We start from the raw sequence: 21283 nt of genomic DNA on the forward strand, positions 1-21283 counted from the left end.
GAGAAAATCCAAAAACTACAGAACATTAAAACACATATGGAAGAAACTGGAATATCTCAATGTACTGACCATTAGAGATTTCTATTCAAGATTTCATGACTAGAAGTTAACTGCTGCTGCTTCTATTCCCCTCATACCAATAACAACACTTACACTATACATATGCTTACAAGTTTTCCTCTCTCTCTAAACTGAGACTCTCTACGATGGAGAGTACACTGTAGTCATATTTTTACCCATATAGCCTAGCACAATGGCTGGCATATAGAAGGCACTAAGTAAATAATTACAGTAGGAATATTTATATTCATATTTATATCATATTCATATCTATAGTATGAATTGATGAATGACTGGGTTTCAAAAGCATGAGCTGAAACTACAAATAGCCTTTGTAAAGCAGTAGAATCCTTGGTGATTTTATACCACTTAATGTTACCCACTATAGTGGAAATGATATGTTTATAATAACCTTTATATCATTATATCTACCTGCTAAACAGCAACAAATTATAATGCTGCATTAAAGAATGAAGGAGATAGTTGTGAACAGATTCTCATAACACTTTGACAGATTTTAATAATAGTCACACTCTGGAGATCTGGGATCAAGATAATAGACTGAGCACATGCTCCATTCTTCCCACCCCAAATACCTACAAATGACAGAAAAGATACATATACCTGTGTGCGAATGTCTGTATGTGGTGTATACATACAATCCATGATAATGTGGAAAAATAAGAGGTGTTTTTGACTCTCTAGAAATTATGAAGAATCCTTAAAAAGTGAACATAATATAAGAAGGAAGCCACAGAACACATAGTGTAAAATGAAGGGGTGCCTCCAAAAGCAGATACCAAAGGCAGATATACTGGGAACTGGAAGGAGCCTTGGGGCAACTTTTGTGCATGAACAGTTTGGTACACAGCAGCCTTCTCTACCTTTTTCTCCAAGACCTCACTGCATCTGCAGTTTATGCCAAGAAATAAGCAACCATGAGGCTTGTCCTTAGATGGGATCTGTGCATAGAGGAGCTTGGGCCTGAGAGGCAGAGCAGCACTCTGAGAGGATGACAACATGCTGGAGGATTAGGGCGATGCCACACCTAGAAGATTAGCCCTTGGTACATCCTACCACTATCCTCAAGTCACAGAGGTAGAATGTGTTAAAACATACAGCACTCTCAGACAAACTAATGGGGAATATCAAAAACAATAATAAGGAGATAAGCAATAACCACCAAATACAAGAAAACAATATCACCATGAAAGAGAAGCACCAAACTCAACGAAGAGAACTAATCACTAAGGGAAAAGGTTAATGGAACAAACAGAAGATTTTAAAAGTCTAATGAATATTCTCAGAGAAATAAGAAAGAATATTATAGCATGAAACAAAAAATGAACTGTTATAAAAAAAGAACCAATTGGAAATTTTGGAAATAAAAAACATGATGGATAGAGTGAAAAACTCAATAAATGGACCTAAGAATAAAATGGGCAGAGCTGAAGAAATAATTATTGAGAAGAGTGAGCTAAGGAATTTTTGTTGAACTTGACAGAAAAAGACAAAAATATGAAAAGCGTGAAAGAAAAATTAAGAGATACAGCACACAGATCAAGAAATTCCAACAGTTAATAGACAACAGAGAGAAAAAGGGGAGACAGTACTCAAATAAAAGAAGAAAATCATTACAGAGTTTAGGAAGGACATGACTCCTTACAGTGAGAGGGCATACCGATTACCAAGCAGAAATGAATTAAAAAGGAACTTACATCAACACAAATTGTGTTAAATTTCAGAAGATCAAGTATAAAAATAAAGTCTTATAAGTTCCCATGAAGAAAAATAACAGATTATCTAAAATAATACAAGAATCAGATAACCATCAGACTTTTCATCAGCAATGCTAGATGCAAAAAGACAATGTAAAACTGATTATAAACTCAGAGTTTTAAACCTGGTCCAACTATTATTGTTCAAGTGGAAGAGCAAAACAAAGACATTTTCAGATATGAAAATTTTACTATCCACAAACCATATCAGAAAGGATTACCGCAAAAAATATATACTTATGGCATGTTTCCAAGTGAAAAGTATGAGGTTCAAAAGATAGATGTAAACAAAGAAACCAGTAAAATTATGAAGTCTAAATAAGTATAGTCTGTTAATAATCTTAACAAGAATGAAGTGGAGGGGCTTTCCTGGTGGCGCAGTGGTTGAGAATCTGCCTGCCAATGCAGGGGACACGGGTTCAAGCCCTGGTCTGGGAAGATCCCACATGCCGTGGAGCAACTGGGCCCGTGAGCCACAATTATTGAGCCTGCGCGTCTGGAGCCTGTGCTCTGCAACAAGAGAGGCCGCGATAGTGAGAGGCCCGCGCACCGTGATGGAGAGTGGCCCCCGCTTGCCGCAACTGGAGAAAGCCCTCGCACAGAAACGAAGACCCAACACAGCTATAAATAAATAAATAAATTAATTAATTAAATTAAAAAAAAAAAAAGAATGAAATGGAGAAATAGTGTGTGCTGTGGGCTAAAGTTCCCATCTTGGAGGGAGGAGACAGTTGTAGTCGGTTTGCTACAAAATGTTTATCTGTAACATGAAAGAGCTCATACATGATTGGTAAATAGGGGAGTAAGTATAACCTGGAAGTTGTATTGGTTCATAGGTGATTTTTTTTCCTAGTACATTAATGTTCTGCACCTCTAAGTATCTGCAGGTAAACACAAAGTATGTCAGTAGAGCTAAATATAGCAAACCATGGAGACAAACCACAGACAAAGCATGACACAGTAAAGACTGTTATAACAGCTAACGTATATTCTGAAATACAACATTAAACATGAAAGTAACAACCAGGATGGTTACCAGTTTTTTCAATTTGATTTAAAATGGATTTGCCTAAAACTGCTAATTTAATTGTCTAAAACTGCTAATTCAATTCCATCCATCAGTCCCAAACTCCAACAGTTAAAGTAAATAAAACTCTTGTTTTCTACTCACCTAAAAAGCCAGTGAAGACTCAGGCCAACAGAGTAGTAATAGCATGAAAGGAGCAAAGGTACCTACTTCAGTTTTGTATCCTTGCTATCAAGGTGGCCAAGAACTCAGGCCTTGGGATTCAAGGATCTTCTGATCTTAACACTAAATACCCTATGAACCTTAAGGTTCATGAACTTACCTATTCTTTACCACTTCCAAGATCATGGTTGAAACACAACATCTATGAGGAACTAGATTCTGAAGAAATTTTGAGCCTTGGAGAAGCTGAAGATCCTTAAAGCTTTTTATAACCAAAGACTTTAAAAGGTCAAATACCTAATATAATGAAAGAAATAGGAAAATGAAGCAAAAAATGATAGTCCATACTACAGAATCTTAACCCTGTAACTGTTCCTACTTGCTGCCATACACTCATATCCCTATGACAACTGTTTCACTGATGAGTATGATACAAAAATTATGACTTTCAGTGGGAACTTAAAAGAGCTGAAGACAGGCCTTCCTTGAGAGAAAAAGGGCTAAAAATCAATATTACCCACAACCAGAGAAACACATATGAGAAAAAAGGGTAAAGGATTTTATATTTTCATTCTTTCAAATAACATATTCTCATTAATTTCAAGTTGATCAGGGACAGTTTCTTAGAAAGCTACAAGATAATACAACAGCAGTGACTATCCAGCTAAACTTCCCATTCTTGCTACTTGGACTGTGTGATGTTTCCACTCTTATTCCCATCTCACCACCTGGCTTACCACAAAATAGGAAGTGGAGGTATAAACCAAGTATCTGAAGACGTCTTCAAGCAGCCCGCACAGTGTGGGCTTACATTCTTATAGGGGAATATGCTGCTGGCAGGGTGGGAGTGGAATTGTTTAGGAAAAGATAATAAAAAAACCAGGCTATTGTACACTTTATCAACTACAGAAGGAACCAAAAAGTCATTCATAAATACCTGTTCCTCATATCTTTGTATTCTTGTCACAGAGAGGAAGAGGGCAATGCTGAAAGGACATATATTACTACTGAAATCTCCTTGCTGTCCTGCCTAGAACAGATAAACCAAAAAGGAGTCATAACTTACATCTTAAAAGTATAACATATTCTACTTTAAAGCAAGTCCTTAGATGGATCAGAAACCTAAATATAAGAGCTAAAACTATAAAACTTTTCAAAGGAAACACAGTAGGAAATCTTCAAGACCTTGGATTAAAGATTTCTTAGATACAATAACAAAAACATAATTTATATAAGAAAAAAATTGATAAACTGGATCTCATTAAAAATCAAAACTTTTGTGCTTCAAAAGACACCATTAAGAAAATGAAACAAGCCACAGATTGAAAAAAATATTTGCTAATTACATACATGATAAAGGACTTGTACCCATGATATACAAAGCATTCTTAAAACTCTTTAAGTCACAATCAAAAAATGGGCAAAAGATCTGAATAGACATTTCATCAAAGATATTAGAAGAGCTAAATAAGCACATGAAAAGATGTTCGGTTATCATCAGTCACTAAGGAATTGCAAAGTAAAACCTCTATGAGATACTGTTTCACAGCTATTAGAATAGGTATATTAAAAAAAAAAAAAGACAGTAACAAACGTTGGCCAGGATGTGGATAAACAGGAGCCCTCATACAGTGCTGACGGATATGTAAAATGATGTAGCCACTTTGGAGAACAATTTGGTAGTTTCTTTAAATTATAAACATATGGGACTTCCCCAGTGGTCCAGTGATTAAGACTCCGTGCTTCCACTGCAGGGGGCACAGGTTCAATCCCTGGTCGGGGAACTATGATCCCACATGCCACACGGCATGGCCAAGAAAAAAAGAAAAACATTATATATATAGAGAGAGAGACATAAATGTATTACATAACCCAGAAATTCCACTTGTAGGTATCTACCCAAGAGAAATGAAAACATATGTCCACACAAAGACATGCATGTGAATGTTCACAACAGCATTATTCATAATAGCCAAAAAGTAAAAACTCTAATGTCCATCAACTGGTGAACAGCTAAACAATGGATATGTCTATACAATGGAATACTATTCAACAATAAAAAGGAATGAAGTACTTGTAAGTGCTACAACATGGATAAACCTCGAAAATTATGCTAAATGAAAGAAGCCATACACAAAAGATTACATATTGTATGATTCTATTTATATGAAATCAGGAAAGGTAAATCTATAGAAACAGGCATGAAGGATCTTACAAGGTGATGAAAATGTTCTAAAACTGAATTATGATGATGGTTGCACAACTGGGTAAACTTATGAAAAATCAATGAATTACACACTTAAAATGGGTGTATTTGTTTTTCCTTTTTTTTTTTTTTTGGCTGTGTTGGGTCTTCGCTGCTGTGCACAGCCTTTCTCTAGTTGCAGTGAGCAGGGGCTACTATTCGTTGTGGTGCGTGGGCTTCTCATTGTTGTGGCTTCTCTTGTTGTGGAGCACGGGCTCTAAGCGCGCAGGCTTCAGTAGTTGTGGCACGTGGGCTCAGTAGTTGTGGTGCACGGGCTTAGTTGCTCCATGGCATGTGGAATCTTCCTGGGCCAGGGCTCGAACCCATGTCCCTTGCATTGGCAGGCAGATTCTTAACCACTGTGCCACCAGGGAAGCCCCAAATGGGTGTATTTTATGTTATGTAAATTGTACCTCAATAAAGCTTAAAAAATAGGTCTTTGAGCCCTGAAAGAAATGATAGACAAGAAACAAAAGAAAAAAAGGAATACAGCTTCCCTGGTGGAGCAGTGGTTAAGAATCCTCCTGCCAATGCAGGGGACACAGGTTCGATCCCTGACCCGGAAGATCCCACATGCTGCAGAGCAACTAAGCCCGTGCACCACAACTACTGAGTCTGCATGCCACAAATACTGAAGCTCGCGTGCCTAGAGCCTGTGCTCCGCAACGCGCCTAGAGCCTGTGCTCTGCAGCAAGAGAAGCCACGACAATGGGAAGCCCATGCACTGCTATGAAGAGTTGCTCTGGCTCGCCGACTAGAGAAAGCCTGTGCACAGCAACGAAGACCCAACACAGCCAAAAATGAAAACAAATAAATTAATTAATTTAAAAAAAAGAAAAAAAGGAATAAATATAAAATCAAAGATGAATAAAACAGAAAACCAACAAACAAATATAAAACAGTCGATAAACAAAGCTGGTTCTTTGAAAAGATCAATAATATAGTTACTGTAAACCTAAATAAAAAGAAGAGTGAACAGATACAGAGAAGACAGAGGAGCTTTAAAGGCTAGTTCCCACATCATGGTCTTTAAATATCCTTTCCTACAAAAGGGACCCAAGGCTCCTTAGAGAAATCAGGATGGGGTAAGGAAAGTACAAGTGTGTCTTGGATAGCTTATGCCACAGAAGTGCTCAAAGACTAATGGGGCCATGTCAGAAGGACACATAAGCCTACCTCAAGGATCCAATTAGCCAAATATGGGTCACTTTGGGTACTGCATACGAGTAGATTGAATTTTAAAAGGTTTATGGCTGCATAACAATATCCAAAAAAATGGGGGGGTGGCTCTTTTCACAGAAGAAAACCAGCTAATAATGTAGAAGGAATGACAGAATTAAAAATTTCTAATCTTAATTCTACCATTTTGCAACTCCCAGTATAATTAGTGATTTAGGCCACGAATCATCAGTAGACGGGAAAACAAAATCTACTGTGTGAAAGGTTGCTGAGGAAAAGAATTTTCGCATGCCTCGAATTATGATCCCATGGATTACTTTCTAATTACAAAGGGAAACATATATCTTTGCAAATGAAGAAAACTGATGGTCATTGTCTTGATCAAATGATTTGGCTAAGACTGCCTGATACTATGAGCCTTTTGACATAATGCAATAGAATAGTGGTTGGCAAACTACAGCCTCTGGGACAAATCTAGCCCATCACCTATTCTTGTACAGCCCATGGGCTAAGACTGATTTTCACTTTTTTAATTGTTGAGGGGAAAAAAAACATCAAAGGAAGAATACTATCCTGTGACACACGAAAATTAAATAAAATTCAAATTGCAGTGCCCATGTAGTTTCACTGGCACACAGCCACAGTCATTCATTTATGTGTTGTTTCTGGCTGCCTTCTTGCTACAACAGTAGGGCTGAGTAGCACTGACAGAGACTGTATCACCTGCAAAGCCTAAAATAGTTAGTGTCTGTCCCTTTAGAGAAAGCTTGCTGACCCCAACAAGAGAAAGTATACAGCATCACTTATGACATATTCTTGACAAAAATGTTTAACTTGAATCTAATCATGAGGAAACAGACAAATCTGACAATGAGAGACACAAGAAAACTGGGCTGGATGCTTCAAAAAACTCAATGAAAAGGTATTAATCCTTATTCTTAGGAGACATCTGTGGAAGTATTCAGGCATTGAAGTGTCATGATTTCTTCTTTTAAATGGTTCAGAAAAAAAATCTATACTTGTGAGAAAGTGAGATAAGGTAAATGTAGCAAAATACTTAAAAAGAGTTCAAAACATTGCTAATTTTTATCTTACTACTTCACAAATATTTAATGATGAATGACTTAGCTTCACAAAACCCCACAATATAGTACTAGAAATAGGCAAGTTCCCCAATTCACAAATACGGAAACAGACGTCAAGACTGAAGCTCATATAATAATGGAGTTAAGGTTAAATTTTGAGTTTCCTGCTGAAGAGTCTTCACCTTTTTTTTTCTTTTTAAACACTAAAACACTTAAGGTATGGTTTTAAAACGGAACTTGCTTAAGAATGTAGTGATATCATATATCTTCCACTTTCAAAGTAAAAAAAAGGAGATCCTCTAGACCCAGGGTCATTCTACAATATTTCTATGTATTTGTTTCCTGTCATTAGCCGGCATAAAAGAGGCTTGAGTTCAAACATCCCTGTTTCATAAAGAGATCCTGGATCTCCTTAAGAGTGTGGGGCTACCTTTAAGAGTTTCAGTAGTTCTCTGCCTAGTTCACAGTCCAACTTGATGGCAAACACAATGTGTAGAATAATGGTGCCTTCCACGTGACGAAGTTCACCTGATGGTACAGTAACAAAATCCAACAGCCTAAAAGATTCAACAGAACGGTATGAGCTATAGTTTGGGAAAGAGACAACAGTGCATATGCTCATATGAACAAACAGAAAAACTCAAGCTGAACTAATATGTTCACTGGAGGCAGGCACAAAGTACAAAATCTACTGTCTCATTCTCTGCTCCTTTTTACAATACTTTCTGAAAGAACTGTCTATAGTCATTATTTCCACTTCTTTACCTCTTCCCAGTTCAATTCAATTCAATTAGGCTTCTGTCCCCTCCCTAACCTCCCTTCCAATGCTATTTGTAGCCCTTGCAAGAATAATCAAATGACCTCTACACTGTCAAAACCAATAACCAAGTCTCATCTTAATTAAAGCCTCAGCAGATTTGACACAGTTGACCCCTTCTTTCTTGAAACATTTTCTTCTCTTAGCTTCTGGGGCATTGTCACTGGCCTCTTAATTATTTGTGCTGGCTCATCCTCCCTTTAAATGGTGAATGCCTCTGAGCTCAATCTTGGGTTTCTTTCTCTTCTCTTCACGATTTCCCTAGGTGACCCTATCCAGTCCGAAGGCTTTAGTCCTTTCCAATCTGTATCTCCTGTCCTGACCTCTCCCTAAAACCCCAGACTGCCTGCTCAACACCTCCATATGGGATACTAATATACATCTCAAACTTACATGGTCAAAACTGAACTTATTTCCCCCTAAACCTGCTTTTTGGCAGTCTTTCCTAACTCAGTATACAAGACCACCTTCTAATCAATGGCTCAAGCCAAATAACTAAAAGTTATTCCAGATTAGAAGCAGTAGGCTGCAACAGGATTAAAAGCACGAATTCTGCAGCCAAACTGCTTGAATTCAAATCCCAGGTCCACCAATTTATGGCTACATAACCCTTGGAAATTCCTTAATCTCTCTGTGCCTTGGTTTCTACATGCATAAAACAGAGGCAAAACAGAGTTGCTGTAAGGTTTAAAGTGCGTAGAACAGCACTTGGCACAGAGCAAGCACTCTGTAAATATCTGTTTAAAAAAAAATCCTCTTTTTCAGCCACATCATGCTGTGTCCTGCCTTTGCACTAACTGTTCCACTAACTGAGAATGTGCTTTTTCCTGATCTATATATTGTGGCTCTTATCATTTAGGCTTCAGTTAAAATAGCACCTTCTCAGAGAAGTTTTCCCTGACCACTCAACCTAAAGTAGCTATGCTGTCACTATCACATCATCAATTTGAAATATATGCATAACACTTTTCACTCTAATATTTTTGTTATTTATTTTCTTTTCTCTTCTCGTTGAAATATCTCCATGAGAGCAGGAACCTTGTCTGACTGGTTCATCACTGTAGTCCTAGGGCCAAATAGTTTCTGGCACAGAGTAAACACTTAAATAGCTCTTAAGCTTGCAACTTACAGAACAATTATTGCTGTTTTCCCGGAAAGATTAAAATGAAAGAGTTGAAGAGACTACAGTATTCTTTTAATTTTATTACTGAGCAGCTAAGGGGACTAGGGAAATTCTGTGCTGAGGTGAAGGTACGGACTGAACAGTTAGATAACAATAAGATGAATTTGGAAAAATGATTTTATTTCTATACTGTATTACTCACTCATCACCACTCTGTTCCTCACTGTGTTGCTTATCTAGCTTGTTGAAGAAAGCTATGATTCCTTCCAAAACCCTCTTCCGGCTTCCCTGAAAAAAATACAAAATAAGTAAGGTCTCCCCATAAAGGGCAAGTTGAACTTAAAGTTCTTTTCAGCTTGAAGGATTTTCAAGTATGAATTTAAATAGATAAATTATAACCTAGAGTCACACTAAGAATTTATAGAACACTTCCATGTTGAAATTGAGTTTGAAATACATCTTAATATCAGATTTTAAGGGGCCTATAGTCCACCCTTTCTGAGATCTTTATCCCTTTTACTACCACACACACACACAAAACATGGTACTACAAGAGGTAATGTATGTTTACATTGGCTGAGGACCATGACCTTTCTACTAGATCAAATCATCATACATGAAATAAAAGCATCTATGCCCTAGTACATAAAACAAGAGTATGAATAAGCTGAATGGTACTAACTGGTCATTTCACCAGAGTTAAAAGAGCAAATTTTTCATTTATACCTTTGAGGAGAGAACCAGAAGCTGATAGACCAAGGGTGGTATTTCTTGAAGATTCAATTTGGAGAACATCGTCAACACTTTCTCCACCACAATTTCCATCTCTTCTGCAGTCAGAGGGACATCCCTGTGGATCAAAGATTCTAAAGATCAGAGCCTAATTTGGGAGATACTAGATCACTATAACTACCTCTTTTGATTTTTCTCTAATGCAGAACCTTAAAGGGGACCAATAACCTTACCTAACCAAAGTTATCTTGGAAAAAAAAATCATAAAGTTATACTTTAAATAAGAAATCAAAGCAAAAAAGAGTGGGGGGAAATTCTGTAACAGAAAACAGAGGTACCGATACTCTTATTTGGGGAACAGTGGTATTTGAGCTTGCTACATTTCAGTTTCTAGTAGGTAAGTTCTCATAGCAGGATATAAAAAGAAAAGGGAAGGATGATGCTTACTTGAACATGGAGGTGAGTTGGATTACATATTGATGATCCCATCTGATTAAAGAAATTGACAAAGAAAGTTTATGTCATTTAAACTTACTGACATATTACTTTGTAAAATTAGTAAGAAGGAAAAAATTAGGGCCATTTCAAGTTTGACTTGGTACCACTGGGAAACAAGATCAAAGAAATGACATTTCAAACAATGAAATAACAGCTTTTAACCTATCAGACTGGCAAAATCAAACTCTGATGATATTCAGTGCTGGTGAGATTTTGCAAAACAAGTACTTCACATACTGTTTTAGGGGATGTACACTGATATAATCCTTCTGGGAAGACAAGTTGGCAATACTACTTATCAACTTTAAAAATGCACATAACCAAAGACCCACCCAACTTACTATTAGAAATATATCCCATGTACATGCTTATAAAAGGTCACCTAGACATATAAGGATGTTAATTCCAACACTTTTTATAATAGCAAAAAACCAAATAGCCAAATATTATTTATCGGCAAAAAACAAATAATCTAACAATTGGACACTAGCCAAATATTATAACAGAATACTATGGAACTATTAAAAAGAATGATGTAAAGTGGTATATGCTGACATGAACAGATGTGTTAAATGAAAAATGAAAGGTATATTACAATGTAATGAATAAACTCTTTTGTGTAATTAAAAACAAATAAATGGATAAATATACATGTGCTGATTCACGCCTAAAATTATTTCTGTAAGGGAATTCCCTGGTGGCGCAGAGCTTAGGAATCCGCCCGCCAATGCAGAGGACACGGGTTCGAGCCCTGGTCCGGGAAGATCCCACATGCTGCAGAGCAACTAAGCCCGTGCACCGCAACTCCTGAGCCTGTGCTCTAGAGCCCGCGAGTCACAACTACTGAAGCCTGCGTGCCTAGAGCCCTTGCTCCGCAACAAGAGAAGCCACCGCAATGAGAAGCCCACGCACTGCAACAAAGAGTAGCCCCTGCTCACCACAACTAGAGAAAGCCCACACACAGCAACAAAGACCCAATGTAGCCAAAAATAATTAATTTAAAAAAAAATATATATATATATTAAGGATTTCTTACTATAAATACACACACACAGAGATATATATATAGTAAGAATTTTTCATCTTTGATGTATGTCTTTATATACTTCATTTTTAATGGGTATAATTTACATGGAGTGGCTCTACCTTAACTTACTGATACATAGCTTACATACCATAACTTACATATCTCTATTATTGTATGCTTAAGTTGGTCACAAATTTCTGTGTTGAAATGTTCATGTATGAAGATTTTCTATGTTGCAATTTCTCCTTAGGGTAGATTCTCATATTTCTGGTTTAAAGATACAAACATCACTTATACATCTCACTCCCTCAAAAAAATATAAAAGATAGTGGTAGGGTCACTTCCCAGCCTTAAGGACCTTGGGACTCCAAATACTGCTATAGGGATAAACTGCTGTGTTAAGATGGAGAATCAAGTAAGTAGAAACTGTATGTATAGTCTTAGAACAGAGAATACAGTAAATAATCTATCTCAAAAATTCATCACAGACTAAATGGTTCTATAGTGGTAGACCATAAACCAAAATGGACTAAAAACTTGAGTGGTATAAATTCCTAAAATAAATGATAATTCTTTTTTTGGTCACTTGTAGTCCTGAGAAAGTTCTACATATTAATAAGAAAGACTCACCTGCCAGAACAGAGGGTGTTAATCAACTGCTTCTTCTTACATTCTTCCCCACTTAGTTCACCTAGAAATGCAAAATACACTGAGGAATAAATTTAATTCAGTGAAGAGAGTAAAAGCCACTAAGATTGGAAGAAAATTACCTTTTCCATAAGCTAGATCTTCCTTTTTGGTAGCAAGGGCAGTGAAAATGATGGGTAATAGCTCCAAAGATTTTCCATTCGTTAGGTTGCCCTCTTTGATAGCATCAACAAACTCATTGGCTAATTCAACCAATAATGCTCCTGGAAAATTGTGAACCTAAAAGTTCATGGGATTAAAAAAATGTTAAGCAGAAATCTAAATGTTTGATATCTCTTTCTAAGAAATACTCTTTTGCTGAATTAATAGAACTGGCATTGAAACCTAGAACTGGTCCTATAAGTGATTCAGGGAATCATTCTGCTCTGGTATAAACTTATAATTGTAAAGGATTTCACAGATCAGGATCTTCCACCAGTTCCCTGATGTTTTCAAATACGCCAACTCTTCAAAGAGATACATGTCCATGATACCAGAAATGTAACGTAAACATCTAAATGGTTTATGGCTCATCCATCAACTATTTTGTTTTATAACAGTAGTTCTTATTCATAAATAGGAGCTATGGTAGGTTTGGCACACTTAAGTTTTCCCTCCCTCAACAAATTACAAACCCCCCAAAATCCACCCAAAACCAAAAAAGTTTTTGTTTTCCATCTCACCTCCAGCATTAGTAATCCTATGATTTCAGATGCTACTTCTTTCTGCAAATCCCCTGATTCCAACAATTGGACACAACAACTGTATATCTTAAGTCTCCTAAGAGCTCCAGCTTCCTCAGAACAGGGGAAACCTTATTGTTTTAAACAGGTGGTACAGAAACAAAGAAAGAAAAAAGGAAGAATTCTTACAAGGTTGAAGTGTAAACAGGAAAAACAAACAGCTTTGTAGTTGAATATAGAAACAGAATTATCAAACTACTTATTACTATGGTGTTTAGAACAGCAATATTTAGGAGCTTTGAAAAAGTGCTTAATTTAGACAGAAAACTGAAACATTACCTTTTCTACTTCCACCCATGTCATTAATTTTTAAAATAATTTTATAGTGCAGAAGAAGGAACACCTTCTAATATACTTTAGAGCTTTTCTGGGATCCAGAAACCCAAATTAAGTGCCTTTAACATACTTCACTTCAAAACATCATCACTGATTGATGTCAGCAGGAATGTAGAGTAATAAAGACCTTGGAAAATGCTCTCCTCCATAAAAGCAACTAGAACACTAACAAAAATAGTGAAAACCAACTTGTTCAGAATTCTGGAAATTAACCAGACTTGCAACAATCCAGGGAGAGTTTATTTAAGATAAACAGCTGAATCTAAGACAGAATAGCAAGCTCTGTTGTGTTTCAACATGCCTTCATTCCACCTCCTAACCCCTACCCCCACCAGTCCAGTAGTCTTTAAAACCAACAGTTCACACTCATGGTACAAGCCATCAGTCTAGCAGCCTCTGGAGGGGACAGAATATGATTGGAGCTCCACCAAAGCCCAATTCCCAGATTACTGTCATTATTTGACCTGTCTGGCTATTCCCTAGAAATTTTCACTCGCAAGACTTGTCTTTACTTGACCTGACTTAGAACTCGCCCAGTGCAATCTTTTACCAGGGGCATTTGTCTAAACCAGTTGCAAGTGATTACTTTTTCAGCTGCCTGGATAGCAATAACAGTTGGGCATGCAACAAGCTGACCAAAGAACTTAAAATATAAGCCTGGAGAAAGGTGCATAGAGGACTTTGAAACATTCTGACATATTCCTGGGAACCTAGAAAGCCATGCAAATACTTAGGGTTGTGCACATAGAAAGGGCTGTGTGTATGCCCAGACAACACCCAAGAGAACCCTAATCTCTCACCTCTGGCTGATCCTGAGGCTCTGCACAAGCAGAAGGGCTAAGGAGGAGTTATAAGCTAACCTGCCTGAGAACTGAAGGTGTGCACCTGACATGCACAGGGTCCCTCAGCAAAGGCTGGGAAACTCACTGGTTCCAGGCATTTTAAAGGAAATCTTTGCCAAATCATTAGCTGACCACAAAGCTAACCAAACAGAGACTTCAGTGGCCACATAGAACAGTGCCCATACACAACAAACAGTACATATTTTACAAAATTAGTTCAGAAGAACAACTATAAAAACAAAAGCAACACCACAACAGCAACAACAGATCTGGGGGAGGGGGGTGGTATCTGATTTCCAGAATTCCCACAAAATATCATTTAAAATGTCCAGTTTTCAGCAACAAAAAATAAAAAACATACAGGGAAACAAGAGTATGGTCCACACACAGGAAAAAAAAGGAATCAATAGAAACCGTCCCTGAGAGCGCCCAGATATTAGATTTACTAGACAAAGACTGAAATCAGCTATTTTAAATATGTTCAAAGAACAAAAGGAAACCATGTCTAAAGAACTAAAGGAAAATATAAGAATGATGTCTCACCAAATAGAGAATATCAATAAAGAGATAGAAATTATAAAAAAGAACCAAATAAAAATTCTGGAATTAAAAAGTACAATAATTGAACTGAAGAATCCACTAGAGAGGCTCAACAGGAGATCTGATCTGGTAGAAGAAAGAATCAGAGAACTTGAAGATAGAGCAATTGAGATTATCCAGTCTCAGGGACAGAAAGAAAAAGAAGAAAAATGATCAGAGCTTCAGAGACCTGCGGGATCCCGCCATGAATACCAACATAGACATAATGAAAGTCCCAGAAGGAAAGGAAAGAGAGAAAGGAGAAGAAAGAAGTAATGGCCAAAAACTTCCCAATTTTAATGAGAACACTAATCTACACATTCAGTGAATTCCCTGGCAGTCCAGAGGTTAGGACTCCGCGCTTTCACTGCCGAGGGCCCAGGTTCAATCCCTGGTCGGGGAACTAATATTCCACAAGCTGCACAGTGCAACCAAAAAAACAAAAAACAAAGCAAACAAACAAACAAAACCCACATTCAAGAAGCTCAAAGAACTCCAAACAGGATAAACCCAAGAGATCCACATTTAGACATACCATAGCAAACTATCAAAATCAAAGATGCCTCATCATAAAAAAAACCATATGTGAAAAACCCACACTTAACATCATACTCAATAAGTAAAGACTGAAAACTTTTCCGTAAGATAGGAAAAATACAAGGATGCCCACTTTTGCCACTTCTATTCAACATAATACTGGAAGTTCTAAATAGAGCAATTATTGCATTTAGTGCCACTGAACTGTACAGTTAAATAAAAAAGTTAAAGACAAGAAGAGAATATGGAAAGCCACAAGAGAGAAGCAACTCATCTGGTAAAAGGAGTACTCAATATGATTAACAGCTGATTTCTCATTTAAAAAAATCATTGAAGGGCAGAAATGGGATAACATAGTCAAAGTACTGAAAGAACTCAATAGCCAGAAAAACTATCCCTCCAAAACTGTCAACCAAGAACTCTATAGCCAGAAAAACTATCCCTCCAAAATGGAGAAATTAAGACATTCCCAGATAAACAAAAGAGAATTTGCTGCCAGAAGACCTGCCCTAATGCTAAAGGGAGTCTTTCAGGCTGGAATGAAAGGACACCAGAACTAATCTGAATCCACATGAAATAGAGAACATCAGTAAAGGTAACTACATAGGAAAATATGAAAGACAGTATAAATGTACTTTGTAATTATTTTTTCTCCTATCTGATTTATAAGACACCTGCATAAAACAACAATTACAAATCTGCATTGGTGGGAATAAATGTGTAAAGATGTAATTTGTAGGACAATAATAGCACAAAGGAGGAAGGGGAAGAATGAAGCTATATGTAGAGCAAAGTTTTATAACTATTAAATCTAAGCTGGTATTACTCTGAACTAGATTGTTATAAATTAACTCATTATTGCCTGGGGGAATTTTTGCAGAAACTAATGCCTGTGGCCGGCGATATTTATTTTGGCCAGCCAAAAAATTAATTCTGTTATTTCACTAACACTTGTGGGTTATTACATTCAATAGCTAGACCTGACACACCTGTAAAGTCTTCTAATTTTTGTAAAATGCTGTCTTCAAGCCACTCTTCTGTAGAAGCAAAGGAGCATTCTCCTGCACCATGACTTTCATTTTCACTTTCTGTATCAGAATCAATCACTAAGGTTTTTTGTCTTTTTGTTGGTCTATTATTCACATCGTCTGAATCAGAATTATATTCTGAAGAACTATCATCTTCTGAGACACTAGTATATATGTCACTTGGACAATCAGAGAAAGTATCTGCATAAAATTCACCAAAAAATTTTTCACTCAAAATTTCATGATGTGTCATTTTTGAAAATTTTACATTTATAATATACACAAGATTGAAGCAAAAACCAAACAGAACAAAATGTGAATGATAATGACAATCATAAGTTGTATAATGAACCCTTGATCAATTTCAAGCTCTAACAACTTCTCATGGTGATGTTAATTGTAGCACTCTCTAAAAATGTATTGATATGTCTCCGGTCAATAATGTGTTAAGATGTCAGTTCTAATTGCCAAGGCAAGCACTAACAAAGCAACTGAAAAAAAATAGTGAAAAAGATTACAAAGGAATTAAAATGGTATACTAGAAAACACCTACTTAACATACAACACATAAGGTAATAACAAAGGAACAAAAAAACACGACATAAAGAAAACAAACAGCAAAATGGCAGATATCAATCCTACTTTCTTAGCAATTATGGTAAATGTAAAGGGATTAGATACTCCAATCAATAGGCAAAGATTGGGGCTTCTCTGGTGGAGCAGTGGTTAAGAATCTGCTTGCCAGTGCAGGGGACACGGGTTCAATCCCTGGTCCGGGAAGATCCCACATGCTGCAGAGCAACTAAGCCCGTGTGCCACAACTACTGAGCCTGTGCTCTAGAGCCTGCGAGCCACAACTACTGAAGCCCGAGCAACTAAGGCCCATGCTCCGCAACAAGAGAAGCCACCACAGTGAGAAACCTGTGCAAAACGAAGGGTAGCCCCTGCTCACTGCAACTAGAGAAAGCCCACGCACAGCAACAAAGACCCAACGCAGCCAAAAATAAATAAAATAAAATAAATAGATTTATTAAAAAAAGGGCAAAGATTGGCAGAACAGATTTTTAAAAATCCAATTATGTGCTGTCAATCAGAGACACAATTTAGATTCAAAGATACAAATTGTTTAGAAAAGATATACCATGAAAACAGTTAACCAAAGAGGGCTGAAGTAGCTCTAAAAATAACAGAAAAAAGTAGACTTTAAGACAAAAATTACTATTAAAGACAAAAAAGGGCATTTTATAATGATAAAAGAATCAAGGCATAACAATTATAAACATATAAGCACCTAACAAAAGAGTTCCAAAATACACAAAGCAAAAACTAACAGAACTGAAAGGTGAAATAGACAATTCAACAATAGTTGGAGACTTCAACCCGCCACTTTCTATAATCAATAGAACAACAATTAGAAGATCAACAAGGAAACAGACTTGAACACACCAGATCTAACAAACATCTATATAGAACACTACACACAACAACAGAAGACACATTCTTCACAAGTGCACATGGAGCATTCTCCAGGATAAACCACACATTAGGCCATGAAAAAATTCTCAATACATTTAAAAGGATTGTAATCATATCACTTATGTTCTGTGACCACAGTGGAATGAAACTAGAAATCAATAACAGAAGGAAATCTGGAAAATTCACAAATATGTGGAAATTAACATAATCTTAAATATCAATGGGTCAAAGAAGAAAGCACAGAGAAATTAGAAAATACCTTGAGATGAATGAAAACAAAAACACAACATTACAAAAGTTATTGGATACAGCTAAAGTAGTGCTTAGAACGAAATCTATAGTTGTAAATACCTATATTAAAAAAGAAGAAAGATCTCAAATCAATAACCCAATCTTCCACCATGAGAAATTATAAAAAGAGGAAACTAAACTCAGCAAGTGAAAAGAATATAAAAGTAAAATCAGATATAAATGAAACAGAGAATAGAATAGAGAAAAATCAAGAAATCCAAAGCTTATTCTTTGAAAAGATCAACAAAATTGAAAAATCTTCAGACTGACCAAGAAAAAAAGGGAGAAGAATCAAATTACTAAAATCAGGAATGAAAGAGGGGCATTACTACCAATCTTACAGAAGTAAAAAGAATAAGGTAATACAATGAATAACTGTATACCAATAAATTACAAAACTTATATGAAATGGATAAATTGTTATAAAGATACAAAGTATCAAAACTGACTAAAAAAGATAATAGAAAACCACAACAGACCTACAAAAAAAAGAGACTGAATTAGCAATCAAAACTCTTCTACAAAGAAAAGCCCAGAACCAGATGGCTTCCCTGGTGAATTCACGAAACATTTAAAGAACTAACTGCAACCCTTCACAAACTCTTCCAAAAAAAAGAAGAGGAGGAAACATTTCCCAACTCATTCTACAAGGCCACTATTATCTTCATACCTAAACCAGACAAAGACATCCTAAGAAAACTATGAACAGTATCCCTTGTGACTATAGATGCAAAAATCCTCAACAAAATACTAGCAAACTGAATCCAGCAACATTTTAAAAAGGATTATACTTTATAACCAAATTGGATTTAATCCAAGAATAGAAGAGTGGTTCAGTGTATGAAAATCAATGTAATATACCATAGAAATAGAGTAAAGGATAAAAACCACACCTCAGTAGACACAGAAAAAGCATTTGAAAATTCCAATACCCTTTCATGATAAAAAACACTCAACAAACTAAGAATAGAAGGGAACTTCCTTAACCTGATAAAGGGCATCCATGAAAAACCCACAGCTAACATCACACTCAATAATAAAAAACTGAAAGATTTCCGTGAGATCAGGAACAAGAGAAGGATGTTTACTCTCACCAATTCTATTCTACTGGAGGTTCCAACTGGGGTAATTAGGTAAGAAAAATAACAAAAGGCATCTAGATTGAAACAGAAGTAAAGTTGTATCTATTCACAGATGACACAATCTTGTTTATAAGGAATCCACAAAGAAGAAACTACTAGAGCTAATAAACAAGTACAGGAAGGTAGCAAGATATGAGATCAATATACAAAAGTCTATTGCACTTCTATACACTAGCAATGAACACTGAGAACATTAAATTAAGAAAACAATCCCATTTACAATCACACCAAAAAGAATAAAATACTCAGGAATAAATTAATAAAAGTAGTGTAAGACTTGTACTCCGAAAAGTACAAAATACTGTTGAAAGAAATGAAAGAGGACCTAAGTAAATGGAAAGATATTCCATGTTCATTAATGGAAGACATATTAGGATAGCAATACTTTTCAAATTCATATACAGATTCAACACAATCACTACCAAAACCCCAGCTTCCATTTTTGCAGAAATTGACAAGCTAATCTTGTCATATGGAAACTCAAGGAACCCAGAATATCCAAACTAATCCTAAAAAAAAAAAATGTTAGAGGACTCACACTTCCCAGTTTTAAAGCTTACTACAAAGCTATTCTAATCAGGACAGTGTGGTACTGACATAAGGAGAGACACATAGATCAAGGGAATACAACTGTGAGTCCAAAAACAAACTGTCACATTTATGGGCAATTGATTTTCAATAAGGGTGCTACCGAAAATGGGGAAAGATGAAGCTGGACTCCTACCTCACACCATATACAAAAATTAACTCAAAATGGAGCAAAAATCTAAATTTAAAAGCTAAAGCTGGGCTTCCCTGGTGGCGCAGTGGTTGAGAATCTGCCTGCCAATGCAGGGGACACGGGTTCGAGCCCTGGTCTGGGAAGATCCCACATGCCGCGGAGCAACTAGGCCAACTAAGCCCGTGAGCTACAATTACTGAGCCTGCGCGTCTGGAGCCTGTGCTCCGCAACAAGAGAGGCTGCGGTAGTGAGAGGCCCGCGCACCGCAATGAAGAGTGGCCCCCACTTGCCGCAACTAGAGAAAGCCCTCGCACAGAAACGAAGACCCAACACAGCCATAAATGGATAAAAAAAAAAAAAAAAAAAAGCTAAAGCTATAAAACTTTGAAAAGAAAACACAGGTATAAATCTTTGTGACTTTGGATTAAGCAATGACTTCTTAGATATAAAACTAAAAGCGCAAGCTACAAAAAAATTAAGTAGGCATCAAAATTTTAAATTTTGCACATCAAAGGATACCATCAAAAAAGTGCAAAGACAACCAGAATGACAGAAAAATTTTGTGAATCATATATCTAATAAGGGACTTGTATCCAGAATATTTAAAGAAATATTAGAACTCAGTAATAAAAAGACAACCCAATTTTTAAAAGGTCAAAGGATTTGAATAGACATCTCTCCAAAGAAGATATACAAATGGCCAGTAAGCACAAGAAAAGATACGCAACATCATTAGCCATCAGGGAAGTGAAAATCAAACCCACACTGAGATACCACTTCACACTCACTAGAATGGCTAGAATGAAAAAGACAATAACAAGTGTTGACAGAGGATGTGGGAAATGGGCATCCTTATTTCAGTACTGGTGGGAATGTAAAATGATGTAGCAGCTTTGGAAAACAGTTTGGCAGTCCCCAAACAAACATGGAGTTACCATATGATCCAGCAATTCTACTCTTATTTACTAAAGAGAAATGAAAATATGTCTACACAAAAACTTGTAGCAGTATTCATAATTGTTAAAAAGTGTAGACAACCTAATTGTCCACCGACTCATGAATGGACAAGTATGATATATTCATATAATGGAATATTATTCACCAATAAATAGGAATGAAATACTGATACAGGCTACAACATGGATGAATCTTAGTAACCTTATGGTAA

The 21283-nt window shown here is 36.5% G+C and overlaps 1 protein-coding gene across 2 annotated transcripts in view; it reads right to left on the reverse strand.

The window, feature by feature from the left end:
* Positions 1-21283, reverse strand: part of FANCI (FA complementation group I) — a 77871-nt gene that overhangs the window by 44625 nt on the left and 11963 nt on the right. For both annotated transcript variants that reach the window (XM_028161894.2, XM_007194347.3), the window contains exons 4-12: positions 13104-13234; positions 12504-12660; positions 12364-12424; positions 10656-10697; positions 10203-10326; positions 9679-9764; positions 7967-8093; positions 3965-4057; positions 3188-3324 (exon numbers count right to left, since the gene is read on the reverse strand). In XM_028161894.2, coding sequence (XP_028017695.2) covers positions 3188-3324; positions 3965-4057; positions 7967-8093; positions 9679-9764; positions 10203-10326; positions 10656-10697; positions 12364-12424; positions 12504-12660; positions 13104-13234 — 958 coding nt within the window. The remainder of the gene's footprint in view (positions 1-3187; positions 3325-3964; positions 4058-7966; positions 8094-9678; positions 9765-10202; positions 10327-10655; positions 10698-12363; positions 12425-12503; positions 12661-13103; positions 13235-21283) is intronic.

This window comes from Balaenoptera acutorostrata, chromosome 3, assembly GCF_949987535.1.
Source record: "Balaenoptera acutorostrata chromosome 3, mBalAcu1.1, whole genome shotgun sequence".
NCBI classification, from domain to species: domain Eukaryota; kingdom Metazoa; phylum Chordata; class Mammalia; order Artiodactyla; family Balaenopteridae; genus Balaenoptera; species Balaenoptera acutorostrata.